This window comes from Astatotilapia calliptera, chromosome 15 (assembly GCF_900246225.1).
Source record: "Astatotilapia calliptera chromosome 15, fAstCal1.2, whole genome shotgun sequence".
Classification (NCBI taxonomy): domain Eukaryota; kingdom Metazoa; phylum Chordata; class Actinopteri; order Cichliformes; family Cichlidae; genus Astatotilapia; species Astatotilapia calliptera.
The window spans coordinates 23937190-23953624 of NC_039316.1; the positions used below are offsets into that span (position 1 = coordinate 23937190).

Sequence of the window (16435 nt, forward strand, 5' to 3'; positions counted from 1 at the left end):
CAGATTCCCGTCTTTTCCCTCACATACCCCGGAACCCTGGACCCCCCTCCCCTCCCTCCAGCACTTTGTAAATAGCATCACCTGGTGTCGTTGTGTAAATAAAATCTGTAAATCCTGTAAGGAGTCCCGGTCTGCGCCTGAGTCCGTTAACTGAAACCTGACAAATAAAACATCAAAGAAATGGGTCTGGAAACCACACACAGTAGGAACTACAGTTGTTATCACTTCTCACATGAAAACCCCAATGCTTGTAAAGTAACTGATTAAAAGAAAACAAATAGTTATGTCTATAACTTCTGTTCCCTGAAGGAGAGGAAGGAGGTGAAACACATAAGTATGGGATATCATGCCCTCGTGTGTCTTGGCTGAAGAAACCTTTATTCACGCCTTTAAGGCAGATGACGTGTGATGACATGCGCACGGCCCCGCCTGCACATATAGCCGCTGTCATCATAGTCATCCCTCAGTTCGATAGCCGCTCTTCACCGAGCCAAACTGCTCAGTGGGGCCACCTTGTGTTGAGATGTCGCCTTTCTCACCCGATGGCACGGACATGGTCGGGGCTGAAAGCCGACAGCTCACCGATTCTGATGTTTCGGCGGGTCCGCGCTTTGTGTTTACGCCCTTTTTGCGCTGATTCTAAAGCTGTTAGTTTTATCTCTCTCCAAACTATATTGACTGAACCAGCAGCAAAAGAAGATCCAAACTACACTTCACATAAACATCGTCATGAATTCCCTCTTACTTTTGCTGTTTTGCTTCCAACATGATAAAAATCACACTTCATGCACAGCTCTCGCTCTCTGTGTACTTCAAGAACAGTTTCCTGTCTAAAAATCTGTTTTCTGCATTATTCGCTTGCTTGTTACGCACAGGTCTACCGTTTTTGGCTGCTGTTTTTTTTCCTTACTTCCGAAAAGAAAACCTAATTTCTGCTGTTCAATAGGCTTCTGAACAAATGTAAACTTTTTTAAATTATGCAACATGCTTAGCCGTGTCTCTAATAAAACCTCTGTAACTTCAGAGGTAATGTTCGTATGTTGATTCTTTCATTTTTGATGTACTGCAGAATATTTTTATAAAATCCCAGGCCAGGAAAATCACCTTCATGTTTTTCTGCGTTTTATCTTCAGCTACTTTGACACAAAGGCATCTGCTGTGATGCTTACACCTTTGATAAAGTCTTGCGAGTGTCAGCCTCCTTTTTTATAGATACAAAAATATGTAAATGTACTGATCTGAATTATAATATTTCTGACTGTCTGAGGCAAAATTTCCCAGATTCAAATCTAATTGAACTGAATCGAATCGTGGATCGAATCGATTCTAGAAATCAGTGACGAAACCCAGCCCATATACACGCCCTGCAGAGCAGCCACCAAACCGGAATCGGACCACCACATCCTTAGTGAGCGGTAGACCCAGCAGAAAGGACGGTATGAGCCACTGAAGGGGCTGTAACGTCCAACCGATAAAACCGCAAAATTTTGTGTGGTGATGCCCAACTAGCTGCCGCACAAATATCAGCTACAGGCACCACTTTAAAAAGAGCCCACGAGGTTGCCATCCCCCTGGTGGAATGAGCTCTCACCCACTGGGACAAAGCAAGACCTCTGGTGCCATATGCCAGTGAGACAGCCTCTGTTTAGACAGAGCGAAGCAGACACACAGCTGGTCACATAAACGCACATTCTGAGTGCGTTCAATGTAGGTGCATAGCACACGCACTAGACAAAGAGAATGCATCCTCCTCTGCTCCTCAGATGCAAAAGGAGGGGAACAAATGCTCAGCAACTCAAACTCCATTGAGCTAATAGATGCAGGCATGAGCTTGGGAAAATAGGCAGCATTTGGACGCAATATGACCTTGTGGCCATCAGGTGCCGAAGCCAAAGCAAGAAGTAATGTAGTCTTATATGAAAGAAATTTCATATCCACAGACTCAATGGGTTCAAACGGTGGGCTACAAAGGACCTCCAGCACCAAAGACAAGTCCCAAGCAGGGACACTGGACTTAAGCACAGGTCTCAGCCGGCAAACCACTTTCAGAAAACGTATGGCGAGGGGATGTGCGCCTGGTGTCACCCCGTCAAAGTCAATATGACAAGCAGATATAGCTGCCAAATAAATCTTAATTGTCGAAAATGAAAGGCCCTTATCCAGCAGCTCCTGCAGGAATGTCAAAACATCCACAATAGTGGTCTGAAATGGGAGAGTGTGGCAGTCCTGGCACCATTGCTCGAAGGCTCGCCATTTGTAAGCATACAAGCCTCTTGTACAGTGGCTTGCAAAAGTATTCGGCCCCCTTGAACTTTCCCACATTTTGTCACATTACAGCCAAAAAAAAAAAAAAAAGAATCAATTTTATTAGAATTCCACATAAAAGACCAACACAAAGTGGTGTACACATGAGAAGTGGAACAAACATCATACATGATTCCAAACATTTTTTACAAATAAATAACTGCAAAGTTGGGTGTGCGTAATTATTCAGCCCCCTGAGTAAATACTTTGTAGAACCATGTTTTGCTGCAATGACAGCTGCCAGTCTTTTAGGGTATGTCTCTACCAGCTTTGCACAGAGACTGAAATTCTTGCCCATTCTTCTTTGCAAAACAGCTCCAGCTCAGTCAGATTTGATGGACAGCGTTTGTGAACAGCAGTTTTCAGATCTTGCCACAGATTCTCGATTGGATTTAGATCTGGACTTTGACTGGGCCATTCTAACACATGGATATGTTTTGTTTTAAACCATCCATTGTTGCCCTGGCTTTATGTTTAGGGTCGTTGTCCTGCTGGAAGGTGAACCTCCGCCCCAGTCTCAAGTCTTTTGCAGACTCCAACAGGTTTTCTTCTAAGATTGCCCTGTATTTGGCTCCATCCATCAACTCTGACCAGCTTCCCTGTCCCTGCTGAAGAGACGCACCCCCAGAGCATGATGCTGCCACCACCATATTTGACAGTGGGGATGGTGTGTTCAGAGTGATGTGCAGTATTAGTTTTCCGTCACACATAGCGTTTTGCATTTTGGCCAAAAAGTTCCATTTTGGTCTCATCTGACCAGAGCACCTTCTTCCACATGTTTGCTGTGTCCCCCACATAGCTTGTGGCAAACTGCAAACGGGACTTCTTATGGTTTTCTGTTAACAATGGCTTTCTTCTTGCCACTCTCCCATAAAGGCCAACTTTGTGTAGTGCACGACTAATAGTTGTCCTATGGACAGATTTCCCCACCTGAGCTGTAGATCTCTGCAGCTCGTCCAGAGTCACCTCTTGGCTGCATTTCTGATCAGCGCTCTCCTTGTTCGGCCTGTGAGTTTAGGTGGACGGCCTTGTCTTGGTAGGTTTACAGTTGTGCCATACTCCTTCCATTTCTGGATGATCGCTTGAACAGTGCTCCGTGGGATGATCAAGCCTTGGGAAATCTTTTTGCAGCCTAAGCCTGCTTTAAATTTCTCAATTTTATCCCTGACCGGTCTGGTGTGTTCTTTGGACTTCGTGGTGTTGTTGCTCCCAATATTCTCTTAGACAACCTCTGAGGCCGTCACAGAGCAGCTGTATTTGTACTGACATTAGATTACACACAGGTGCACTCTATCTAGTCATTAGCACTCATCAGGCAATGTCTATGTGCAAGAGATGTCCCAAAATGTGGGAAAGTTCAAGGGGGCAGAATACTTTTGCAAGCCACTGTATGTGTTGTGCCGAGAGAATCGACTGAAAGGGAACACCAACAGCTTTACTGACAAGAAAATTAGTTCAGAATTTTCAAACAAAGATGGGATTAACAAAGGCTAAAGTTCTAACCTTGGTTCGAATATCCCAGACAAGCCCCCATTTTTACAACCAGCTTTAAGTATGTATCAAGGAAGAAAATGTATTAAAAACAAACCTTAAAAAATAAAAGTTAAAGAGTGTGGGTCCCACTATGAATCTCCAACCTGAACATTTTCTGTATTTGATCTTGAATTTGACCTTTTTAATTAACAGATTTGAAAACATCCTCATAAAGCTAAAACTAATATAGAAATAGTAGCCACACGTTTGTCAGATATCCTTCTGTGGCATGTTAATGTAACATGGTGCATGACTTGTTGCTCTACCTTGCATCATGTAGTTTATGGCTTGGTCTGTGGTTTTCTGGCTATCCTGTCTTGTGGCGTCCAGATACTGGAGAACATAGATGTTTGGTGCAAAGTTAATCATGTTCTGTTCCCCACAGCCATAAGGCATTTGGATCAGTGAGTCCAGACCACTGATGGATGGACCGAGGATATCACCTTCATCGAGATGGAAACAAGAAAAAGAAAAAAAAATTGTATTTAATGGAAAAACAGAGCACAGGTGAGTCATTTTAATTAAAATTTTCAAACAGTAGCTTTTGGTTTGAGGAGTTACATGGTATAATCCACAAATGCTTTTCATATCAGCAGCAAAATTTCCAGTTAAACTTCTTGCATTTAAAAAGAATAGAAGACAATAATGGATACTTATAAGTATAAGACATTTTCCGCCATGAAGAAAAAAAGATTTGCCACATCAAACCAATATTAGTGGGCTCAACTTAGCAACAGTTAAACGAGAGAAACATACTCCCGTTTAACTGGAGTTAAACAGTTCAATGTCTCTTGAGAAACACTCTAAACAACTTGTCCGGAACTGTTTTTATCATCTAAGAAACATTTCTAAACTCAGACTACTGGCGTCAAAGGCAGAACTTGAGATGATTCTTCATGCTTTTATCTCTTCTCGTTTGGATTATTGTAACAGTCTTTTTACGTGTCTCAACAAATCAGCTCTGGATCGCCTTCAGTCTGTACAAAATGCAGTGGCAAGACTTTTAACTGGTGCAAACAAGAGGTCACACATTACTCCAGTTTTGGCTTCTCTTCATTGGTTGCCTGTAAATTTTAGGGTTCATTTTAAAATTTTAGTTGTAACTTTTAGAGCTCTGCACGGTGAAGCTCCCCAGTATATCTCTGACCTGTTGAAACCTCGTGCTTCATCCCAAGCACTTAGGTCTTCAGGTCAGAGGCTACTGGTGGTCCCACGTACTAGGTCTAAAACACGTGGGGATCGGGCTTTTCAGGCACTGGCACCTAGGCTGTGGAACTCTCTGCCTTTGTCTTTACGCTGTCTAGACTCTACTGACTCCTTTAAAAAGCAGCTGAAGACATTTTTATACAAACAGGCTTTTAATTAATTTTAACTTGTATGTCTGATCTTATTGTAAAGCACTTTGTGGTTTTTATCTGTGAAATGTGCTATAAATAAATTTTACTTACTAAATATAACTGCATAGTGCATATCAGTATAGCAGGATGCATGTTAGAAGTTTGAGGAAAGGTGGGATAATTATTTCTGTAGTACTTTGGAACAGTGGCGTTAATTAATATTAAAATTACCACAGTCAGCTTACCCTGGAGGGAGCATTTAACAAAAAAAATCTCAAAATTTTATGTATGTATAGGTGTGGGGTAAATTTTGAAGTTAGTTTTTTTTGTTTTTTGTTTTTACTTAGGGATCAGTAAAAGGTTTTAGATGTTATCTCTGTACATGCTGTAAAGGCTGCAAAGGAAATTGGTGCCTCTTACCTGATCAGAATCAGCAGATTTTTTTTTTTTAATGAACATTAGCATATTAAATGAGGCCATTTTACTTTGATTCTATTTGTAATTTTCTGAGCTTACAGGCCCTTGAAGTAAACTATTGAGGGTTGGAGTTTTATGCATTTTTAATTCAAATTTTTTTCAGCATTTTTAATCTCTTAGAAAATCATATGTCCAGGAGATATCCACATGACAATTTTAGGGCTGAAAAATGTATTCAAACTCTGTTAAAAACTGCAAAAACCAACATATGCAAATGTAACTTATTCCAAGATTGACAATCTAAATCATAATAACAATAATCTGCAGTAATTTAATATTTATGAGGAAGAGGAACAAAAACAATCACTGGTACCCTGGATGCTTAGTCTGTTTTTTGATAACTTACTGGAAGAACCCTTTAAAAAAGGAAAGAAATTGGTAAATTTTAAAAGAGCATATCACCACGATATGGGTAAAGTGGTGATTGTTCCACTGTCTTTTTCATCTTCTAAATTTCAGTCAAAAAGGCGCCTCCATAGTTTTGTAAGTTCAGGATAGTACTTTCTTACGATAATACACTACGCTCTATCCAGGTACTTCCCTCACCTGATGAAAAGCCGTCTGAAATAAACCATTTCCTGCTAAGTCCTACACGTGACAAAGGACATCTGTGGAATATTTCCAAACTTTCCAAAGTTTGTGTGTGAAAACAACTTCAGTAAACCTTATTTTTAGGAATTATTGTCTTCTGTTTTGTTGTTTACCATGAATCAGCCTGCAATCTCAGGTGATCTGAATCTGTTACTCAAGGTTTCTCCCTGGTGTGTTTACATACCGACAGCCATAACTGAAGCTCTCTCGCTGCCCTCCACAACATCTGGTGGGAAGGTAAACGTAACGTTTCTAGACAGGCTCATCCCTGCTGGTAAAAGCTCAAGCAGCAGGGAGGTGGAAAATGACTGTTCAAGACCTTCGGCCTGCAGGATGAATGGACATGCAAAAGATGAAGGCAAACAAAAATGGTGAGTAAGAAATGGGAAACGCAGAGCTGTGAAACCAGGTCAACATTTCTTTAGTTACAGTGGAGTAGATGGCGAGGATTGGTAACGTTAGCAGAGTTCCCTGCCTGTTTGTGCTTTAGATGGCTGACAGGCACTTTACAAACAGGATATACACGTTCAACTTCCACTGTCACAATTTCACAAGTTATTTTGTTATCTGTTAAAACCTGGAAAATGCTCCTTCTCAGTAAAAGCTAATAGAGAGATTTGGTGCCCCTCAGGCCTAGAGACCAATCAGTAACCCCATAACAAGATCTAGTCAGACTAAAGACTAACAATGTAGTAGTATTATAACAGGCTTGATAGTAACAGAAGTTCATATTGATAATAAAATCTAAGCATGGGAGTTAAAGTTCTACAAAAACAACAAATAAATGTATTTTTAAGCCAAATTAATTATTTGAACTGTTTTAGGACTGTGGAAATTTTTCACTGCGCACCTTAACTAACACTGTTGTGTGGACAGAGTCGGACACTGCATCCGAGTTGGCTTTCACAGAGATGGGGATCTCCCCGAGGACCAGCGGCCTGATGGGAACGAGGACGGTGGCTCCGCTTTCACTCTTCACAAACACCGGATGAACACCGGGCGTGGAGAGCTGCTCGTTGTCTGGGAAGACGAACTCGAAGGTCTCACTCTGTGCAACAGTGACGGTGACCTAACGACAAAGGCACAGAGTGATCACATTTAACGTGGCACAAAGGGAGTCGGAGGAAACCAAAGAGGCCTGTTCTTTCATGAAGGGTTTAAAGAACATATCAATTTTCAGAAATACTGATGCCACCTTAGATTATGGCAACTTGACACGTAAAGAACCCCCAATATACATTGGTTAAACAGAATTTCGCATTTAAAAAGACGCAGATATGTGTGGGAAAGGTCACATTTTAAGTGTTCTCAACACTCTCGGTTCAAAGAAAACAAAGAAACTCACCACTGATACCACCAAGATCCTGGACACTGAACTAAAAAGCAGCCACCCTTCTATTATACTGTCTGCTTATGGTTCCTCTAGGTGGCAGCATCTTACAAAAGTCTAACTCTGCTGTACTGTATTGTGATTTAATAATGTATGGCAGGCAGAAGCTGCCATAAGTATGCAACAATTAATTAAATGCCCAAAATTTATTATTACATAAATACATACAGATTATGATTACATGTAATAAAAATAAATATTTTATTTAAAAAAATAAATATGGGAAATAATTAATCTATAAATTTGACATAAATGTATATTTCTGACTTAATATTCTTTATTTGTTTTCTTATTGCCTCAAATCCCACAAATAGATAAATAATAGTTAAAAAACTTTACAAAATGAAATAAAAGTTATCATGATCAAAACTTAAAAAAGAAAGCACACACTCTTAAAATAACAACCGATAAAATAAATAAAAACAATAAAGAATTTTCCAAAGGTCAAAAGCTGTTTAACTATTAAAGAAAAGGTTTTCTCTCACAGTATACTTTGAGAAGTAATTCTTTGATGTCCATATTTATATTCCTATATATAAAATATAGGACATTCTTTAGACCACACAGTTGAACATTTTTTATTTTTAAACATGTACTTTTCTTTTTTCTAACTTATTCGTTTAATTTTATTTTTGGCAGTCTCCATAATAAAGCTAATTTAGCACCGTACCAAGGGTTAAAAATGACCCATTTGTCTAATGCTGGCAGACTCTTATATTAATGTACACTCTGCCTGTGTCTGAGGAGAAGCAGATTCACCTTCTGGTCCTCTTGGAGGTAGTTGAACAGAATGATCTCCAGCAGCAGCTCCTCTCCCCGGATGATGAAGGCCGGAAGATTTAAGGACAGGAAGAAATCCTGGAACACTGTCAGCTGCAGGAAGGTTGCATAGAAAACCTGGTTACAAGAGATGCTAATGCTAACAGCTACTGCTCAGATTAATAAGCCAAAAAGCCATACTGTGAATAAATTTAATAATACAGGGTTAAAAATTAAAATGAATTAAATATATAAACCTTAATACCTCTGCTGGTTGCTCTACAATTCCCAGTCCCAGATTCTCAGACATCACAAAGGCAGTGGCAATCCAGGTTGTGATGCTGTCTGGTACAGTTAGCGCCATTTCCTTTGTGTTTGAATTACTGCAACAAACGGCAAAAAAAAAAAAAGAAGAGAGAGAACTTTAAATTTTAAAAAACTGCATCTGACCCAACGGTTTCTGAAGAATCATACCGTGCAGGTCATCAGCTTTCTTACAAACAGTATGTTTGCTTACTGACTTAAAATGTTAGGTGTTGGAGGTGCGTTGTCTTTTGTCTTTGCAGGTTGGAGAATGGTTATTTGGAGAAGAAAAAAAAAAGTTCTTAAAAACTTAGATCCTGACCATTATCTATGAGATCTCTGACTGTTTGTGGCTTCACCTTCTTTGTGTTGTTTGAGCCTTTGTTTTGCACCACAGCTTACTCAGCGTTAGCTTGGTAATATCTTTTATCATTTCATAAATATGAATGTATATGGGACATCATCTCCTAAGGTTATATGCCAAGGTAACAGCAAAAATAACACCCACTCACATCCTGGGCCATTTAACCTCAATAAATCACATGATAGAGTGAGGCTAGGATTCACAATGGGTTCACCCAAAACCTTGGCTGATTGTGACTGTGGTGTGAATATGGCACGACGGGACCACAGATCGCAATTATGAGCCATTTATTTACATCTCATCACACCACAATACACACCGACCCCTGAGTCCCCATGTTTTAACTCGGTGGGCGTGATTAAGGATGCACGGCATCCACCCTCCCTGCACAGCACCGCAGACCACGTCCCACCACAGTGAGCCAAAACAGTTTTCACACCTTGGCTGTGTGATTAGGTAGAGGAACAATAGGGGGTCCAAGACCCTCTTGGGGACACTCCCATGGGGTTTAAAATCTGGGACTCTCCACCAATTACTCTTGGAACTGAAAAGCTTCTTGGATTAGAGGTGAAGCATCTTCAAGAAAACTTAAAGACGCCCAGACGCTTTTCTTTCCAAACTTAGACCACAATTACCTGGATCAGGGGTCAGCAACCTTTAACACCCAAAGAGCCATTTGGACCCGGTTTCCACACAAAAGAAAACACTGGGAGCCGCAAATGCTTTTTGACATCTAAAATGAAGATAACACTGTAATTATTGTTTTTTACTTTTATGCTTTGTGTGAACAACTAAGGTGTGTTGCTTATGAAATCTATGAAGTGCTACAGAGAAAATTACATTTAATTATGTAATTAACACTCTTAAAGAAATATAACAAAAGGAAAGACGCCCAACTGAACTAAAATGATCCATGTAGCAAACAAATACTGTTGTGAGCTGCCACCCTACTCGCCTTTGGGCTTTTGGAGCCTTGACCTGGCTTTTAAAAAAATAATTGGAAAAAAAAGCACTATACTGCTAAAGAAAAGAAAAATAGATATTTGCAAAATTCTGCCTAAATATGTAATTTACCTGGTTAACGTGTGTGGCGGGGCGTGGTCTGCAGCGCCACTACAGGGGAGTCGGACGCACCTGAGCAGCACCCGCAATCACCCCTCGCCACCTGAACGTCTGTGCTCTCTATGCTGTTGTGTTGGTATGTGTCGGGCTGTGTATAGCAACCGTGTGTGAAAAGTGGTCAATAAAGAGATGCTGAAAAGCGTGTTCATGCAAACATCGTCAGGCTTGCCATGGTACAATGGGACTTCTGCTCCTGAATGTCTGCGCACAGCGTCTGCAAATCGGGGCTGTACGAAGTCACTTTCATCTTTACGCAGGATTGTAAGCTGTCATCTGTGAGGCATGAGCAGTGTTTGTTTTTAACATAGTTTACCAAAGGTCAATAATTGGCCTACCTGGGGCTGAAAGTCTCGATAAATGCGTGGTGTTTCAGCGGATATACCAGCTTCCACGAGTGTGACGCTTATTTTGAGCGATGAAAAAAATAATAGAATATAATTGTATTCTTATATTTCAATATCACAATAATCTTCCAATTTAGAACTACAAGTTAAAAAAGAACTAACATAAATAAAATACACTTCAACTAAATACTTCTATTTTCCCAAACCACACGGAGCCGCACTATAAGGACTAAAGAGCCGCAGGTTGCCGACCCCTGACCTGGATGAATGAGAACCTTCACAGAGAACAAAAGTAGAGGCTTTTCCCAAACTATAAACATGTTTATTTCTGCTGTTAACTTTGGGGTCTGGGGATTTATTGGACATTAGAGGAACTGCATTTCTTGACAGCCTCTTGGCCTCACTTCTGCTAAGTGGACTGATTGAATTCAACATCTCCACCTGTTTTACTCCTGCTATTGTCATGGTCTCTGTGCCTGTTCGGCAGACTCAGTATGGCTACAAGTGTTTCTGTATATTTTGCCCCTTCTCCCTCCCCTCTCGCGCCCTGCGCACTACCGGGGCGGAGTTCATTGTGACTCCCGCCCATGGCTCCCGCACCTGCAAACAATCATCTGACCAACACTCTCACAGGCTCCCTACTTAAGGCTAGAGATGGCACGTACCACTTTTTTATGTCCGATACCGATATGATGAATTTGGATATCAATCCGATATAGTTTTTTTTTAATCAATAAAACTGTTTTTTAAATATCTTGCTGCATTTTGCCTAAGTTCATACTCAAGTTTAAAAAAAACAAAAAAAAAAACAACAACACTAAAGCTATTCTGTTATACCTGTATGCAAAAAATGTTTTCATAGTTCAGCAATACTGATCAATCTAATAAACTTAAACCTACAACATCTTCCCTATTCTGGTATTTTAAAGAGTACTTAAGTGCCTATTGAAACCCTATTAGAGTACCTAACTAATAGGGTTTCAACTCCCAGCAACAAAGAAAAAAAGAAAAAAAAGAAAAAGGGAACCCTCCACCTCATGATGCTTAATTGACGTAATCAACTTTAATTTGATGCAGTGTGGGGGGGGAAAAAATGCACAGAAATCTTTTTTTTTTTTTCAAGAAATATTAAATAGATTCAACATCTTTCTTCAACAGAATTGCAGACTGCACAGCCTTCCCAAAGGAAAAAGTACTATAGCTTACTAGGGTATATTAGACTTAACAGTTACTATATAGATTGGTAGCGAGGCTCCAAATGCTGAACCAGACCACCGACACCTCTCGCACGCCACAGCCGCTCTATCACGTGATGAATACTGCTTCAATGTGCTAAGGTTATGAGGCGAGTTACAGCGTGTCGCAAGTTTTGTGAGGCGCTTTCGTGATTTAATGGATCGGATTACATTTTTTATTTCTTTCCGATATCCGATCCAGTAATTTAGGTCAGTATCGGACCAATACGTAATATCGAATCGGTCCACCTCTACTTAAGGCAGCCACTGGGAATGCTTCGTCGCTGGATTATTGTGTAACCTTCGTCAGTGTTTCCTGTATTCAGCAGCTTTCTTCAAGTTTCTCTTTGAAGTGCTATTCTGATACCAATCTCCTCTTTTCATGCCTGACTCTGCATGCCCCACCCGAGGACCTGCTACTGATCTGTTGTGAATGTGGTGTGTTGGTGCGGTGTGAGCGCAAGTCCTGTGTCTGAATTAACCGTGTGCGTTTTCCCCTCACTGCCCTCGTGACCCCTAGAGACCCCAAATCCCTTTCCTTCACCTGTACATAGTGGCACTCGGTGTGAAGAAAATAAACTGCCTTGATATTGCCTTTTGCAGTATTTTAAATGCAACTGTCTCCAAAATAATGTGACCTGTGTTCTTATATCAACTGTTCAAGAAAATTGTGCTTTGCGTGTGTGAAATTCTGGTGTCTGTGTGCTGCAGCCTTACAATTTACATAAAATTTGAAAACTTTTGTTTAAACTCTATTTTTCAATATGTAGAGTAAAGGTCACATGAAACAGCAGGAGGCAACTGTTTCTACAGTCTGACACTGAAATATCACCTGGTGTTTGTGTCCATCCAGATCCAGGTCTCTGGAAAGTACCAACGCACACGTTCCTTTTGTTGCTCTCCACGTAAATGCTCTGTCGCAGTAGTGTAAAACATTATCTCCCCTGCTGTTTAAAAAAAAAAAAAAGTATCAGTCACATTAGCATTACCGATCCACAATGTTTAAAATGTTTGATACTGTTTAACACTTACGGAAGTCGTGCATTATTTGATACGTTTTCAAACTGGCATCAGTGAAAACCACAAGATCACATGACTGTACAAAAAAACAGAACTATCATTACATATTATTCATTTTGAAATAAAGTGAAGACTGTCCATCTTCCCTCAGTGAAAAAGAGGAAAACCAAACCAAAACTCTATGTTATGAGTTATAAGTAATTACAGAAATATTACACATGTCAAAATATTAGAATTATGGCTTTAGTGTAGGTATAAGTGAGTTAAAAGCTCAGGCACCGACTGCTCTGAACACTCAGGGTCACAGTTGTTTCTACTCTTGGATCTGTTTGATATTATATCTGTAAATATGAGCATCTAGGGCACACAATGATCACGGAAGGCCCTCCCATGTCAGAGCCTGTTATAAGATAAGTAAGGATTATTTTGTGATTCAAACAATGCTTCTTGAGTCAAAGAATAGCTGAAAATGAGCAGAGTCACTAAATAAACAGAAGCGATGTCTCTCTGTGGAGGCTAACCTTGAAAACAGAGTGTGGATCCCCCATTTTTGGCGTTTCATTGTTGCCATCAGCCATGGAATTGCCAAACTCCTTCATCTGCTTCATCACCTGAAAATATCACCAGCAATATAAGAGCTGCTACTGTTACACCCCATAAAACCGAACAAAGGAAACTGGGACAGAAACATGTCTAATAAAAAAGTTCAGCCTTGTTAAACTGATACTTGGGTGGGGAGGCAGGTTTGTTTTCCCAGGTGAACATGAAAGGGATCATATACCAGGAAGCATATGATTATAAAAGGCAGAGAACATTTAGCTGGAAAACAATAAACTACAGAGGACCCCAAGGAGATATGGAAGCTTCTAGTATTCACAGGTTACACTGTTGTAAACAATAAAGCATGTTATGTGATCAACAACAGTCAACGTGCTGATTATCAAAAGTCAATGAGTTGCCATCAGTTCATCAGTCATCAGTTGTGAGCACCTCTGTAAAAGAAGACATTTTAGCAGCGTGCTGGGTATGTGTTAACACAATGCCAAAGTTATCCCAGGAGTACACGACCCAGTAAATTCCTTACAAGGTCAGACTGTGCAATGCTCAGAGAAACTGCAAGATATCCAAGAGCTACATCTGAGACTCTGCAAGCATCGATTAGCAAGTTAAATGCAAAAGTTAATGACAGCGCACTCAGAAAAATACAGTGCTTTGCACAGTCAAAGTCTAGATCTAAATCTAGACTTTGACTGGGCCATTTTTTTTTTTTAAACCATCCATTGTTGCCCTGGCTTTATGTTTAGGGTCGTTGTCCTGCTGGAAGGTGAACCTCTGCCCCAGTCTCAAGTCTTTTGCAGACTTCAACAGGTTTTCTTCCAAGATTGCCCTGTATTTGGCTCCATCCATCTTCCCATCATCTCTGACCAGCTTCCCTGTTCCTGCTGAAGAGAAGCACCCCCAGAGCATGATGCTGCCACCACCATATTTGACAGTGGGGATGGTGTGTTCAGAGTGATGCACAGTGTTAATTTTCCACCACACCATATCGTTTTGGCCAAAAAGTTCCATTTTGGTCTCATCTGACCAGAGCACCTTCTTCCACATGTTTGCTGTGTCCCCCACATGGCTTGTGGCAAACTGCAAACGGGACTTCTTATGGTTTTCTGTTAACAATGGCTTTCTTCTTGCCACTCTTCCATAAAGGCCAACTTTGCGTATGGACAGATTTCCCCACCTGAGCTGTAGATCTCTGCAGCTCGTCCAGAGTCACCTCTTGGCTGCATTTCTGATCAGCGCTCTCCTTGTTCGGCCTGTGAGTTTAGGTGGACGGCCTTGTCTTGGTAGGTTTACAGTTGTGCCATACTCCTTCCATTTCTGAATGATTGCTTGGACAGTGCTCCATGGGATGTTCAAGGCTTGGGAAATCTTTTTGCAGACCTAAGCCTGCTTTAAATTTCTCAATAACTTTATCCCTGACCGGTCTGGTGTGTTCTTTGGACTTCATGGTGTTGTTGCTCCCAATATTCTCTTAGACAACCTCTGAGGCCGTCACAGAGCAGCTGTATGTACTGACATTAGATTACACACAGGTGCACTCTATTTAGTCATTAGCACTCATCAGGCAATGTCTATGTGCAAGTGACTGCACTCAGACCAAAGGGGGCTGAATAATTACACACGCCCCACTTTGCAGTTATTTATTTGTAAAAAATGTTTGGAATCATGTATGATTTTCGTTCCACTTCTCACATGTACACCACTTTGTATTGGTCTTTCACGTGGAATTCCAATAAAATTGATTCATGTTTGTGGCTGTAATGTGACAAAAGGTGGGAAGGTTCAAGGGGGCCGAATACTTTTGCAAGCCACTGAATGGGCTGTTTGGAAGAGCTGCCAGGATAAATCGTTTTCTCTTTAAATAGAAAATGCCAGTACAGCTTAGGTTTGCAAAGGTGCATCTGAACAAACCACAAGACTTCAATGTCCTTTGGATAGATGAGACCCAAGTGGAGATTTTTTGGTCAAAATACAAAGCACATTTGGGGAAAACCAAACGCAGAATATAAGCACAAACAACTCATAAAAACTGTCAGCACAGTGGTGGAGGGTTAATGGTTTGGACTTGTTTTGTAATCACAGGACCAGGCGCTTGTGACCTGAACTTCTCTGTATGCTAACCAATTCTAGAGTCAAATTTCAGGCCATCAGTCTGACAGCTAAAGTTTGGCACAAAAACAAACAGGAGAATGGTCCCAAGCAAAGCAGCAACAACAGAATGACTGAAAAAGAAAAGAATCAAAGTGTTGCAATGGGCCAATTAGCATCCAGACCTCAACCTAATTGAAATGCTGTGTTGGGACATTAAGAGAGCTGTGCATAAATGCATACCTGCAAAATTACGATTAAATGAGGCAAAATTGTAAAGTAGAACCGAATCAAGCAATTTAATCGTGAGATAACGTAATCCCTGGTTCTTTGATAACAGAGTGAGGTGTTTCACTATGGGAATCGCCTCGTGACCAACTACGGAAGCTCCAATGACACCACGTCTGTCTATGACAGACCTGTCGAGCCATGCTCAGGGCTCCGCCCCCTCATACTAACACGGCCGACCAGCTCCTCCTAACTCATTCCAAGCAGATTTCTTTCCGTGCCTAAGCAAGGAGGGAAGTGTTGGTGAAACACCTCACTCTGTTATCAAAGAACCAGGGATTACGTTAAGTAACCCAACGTTCTTTTTCTAATTTCGCTCGGTGTTTCACTATGGGAGATATGGCCCACTCCCGGATTGCGCCAGCTCCCGAAGCTACTTTCCAGTGCTACTCCAGGATCTCAGGTCAAACCTGAGGCACCAGAATCCAGCACCGTCTGAGCCAGGGATGACTGTGCAACATCCAGCCGATAAAACCGGACAAACGTGTGCGGCGTAGCCCAGCTTGCTGCCGCACAAATATCCTGGACTGATACACCTCTGAACAACGCCCAGGATGTGGCCACACCCCTAGTGGAGTGTGCTCGGAGTCCCGGGGGGGCCTGCAAGCCCTTACAGCTATAAGCCAGAGCCAAGGCCTCTACAATCCAATGAGCTAGTCTCTGGCGTGATACGGGCCTGCCCTTGTGAGGGGAGGCCCAGGAAACAAACAGCTGATCCGACT

General features: G+C 41.2%; 1 protein-coding gene across 3 annotated transcripts in view; it reads right to left on the reverse strand.

Moving 5' to 3' along the window:
• cd109 (CD109 molecule) overlaps nucleotides 1-16435 on the reverse strand; it is a 46921-nt gene that overhangs the window by 15850 nt on the left and 14636 nt on the right. For 2 of the 3 annotated variants that reach the window (XM_026143146.1, XM_026143148.1), the window contains 8 exons: nucleotides 13301-13390; nucleotides 12792-12855; nucleotides 12592-12706; nucleotides 8657-8774; nucleotides 8392-8505; nucleotides 7093-7311; nucleotides 6427-6568; nucleotides 4104-4280 (listed from right to left, as the gene is read on the reverse strand). In XM_026143146.1, the coding sequence (XP_025998931.1) occupies nucleotides 4104-4280; nucleotides 6427-6568; nucleotides 7093-7311; nucleotides 8392-8505; nucleotides 8657-8774; nucleotides 12592-12706; nucleotides 12792-12855; nucleotides 13301-13390 (1039 nt within the window). The remainder of the gene's footprint in view (nucleotides 1-4103; nucleotides 4281-6426; nucleotides 6569-7092; nucleotides 7312-8391; nucleotides 8506-8656; nucleotides 8775-12591; nucleotides 12707-12791; nucleotides 12856-13300; nucleotides 13391-16435) is intronic. The other variant, XM_026143147.1, reaches the window with a different exon arrangement.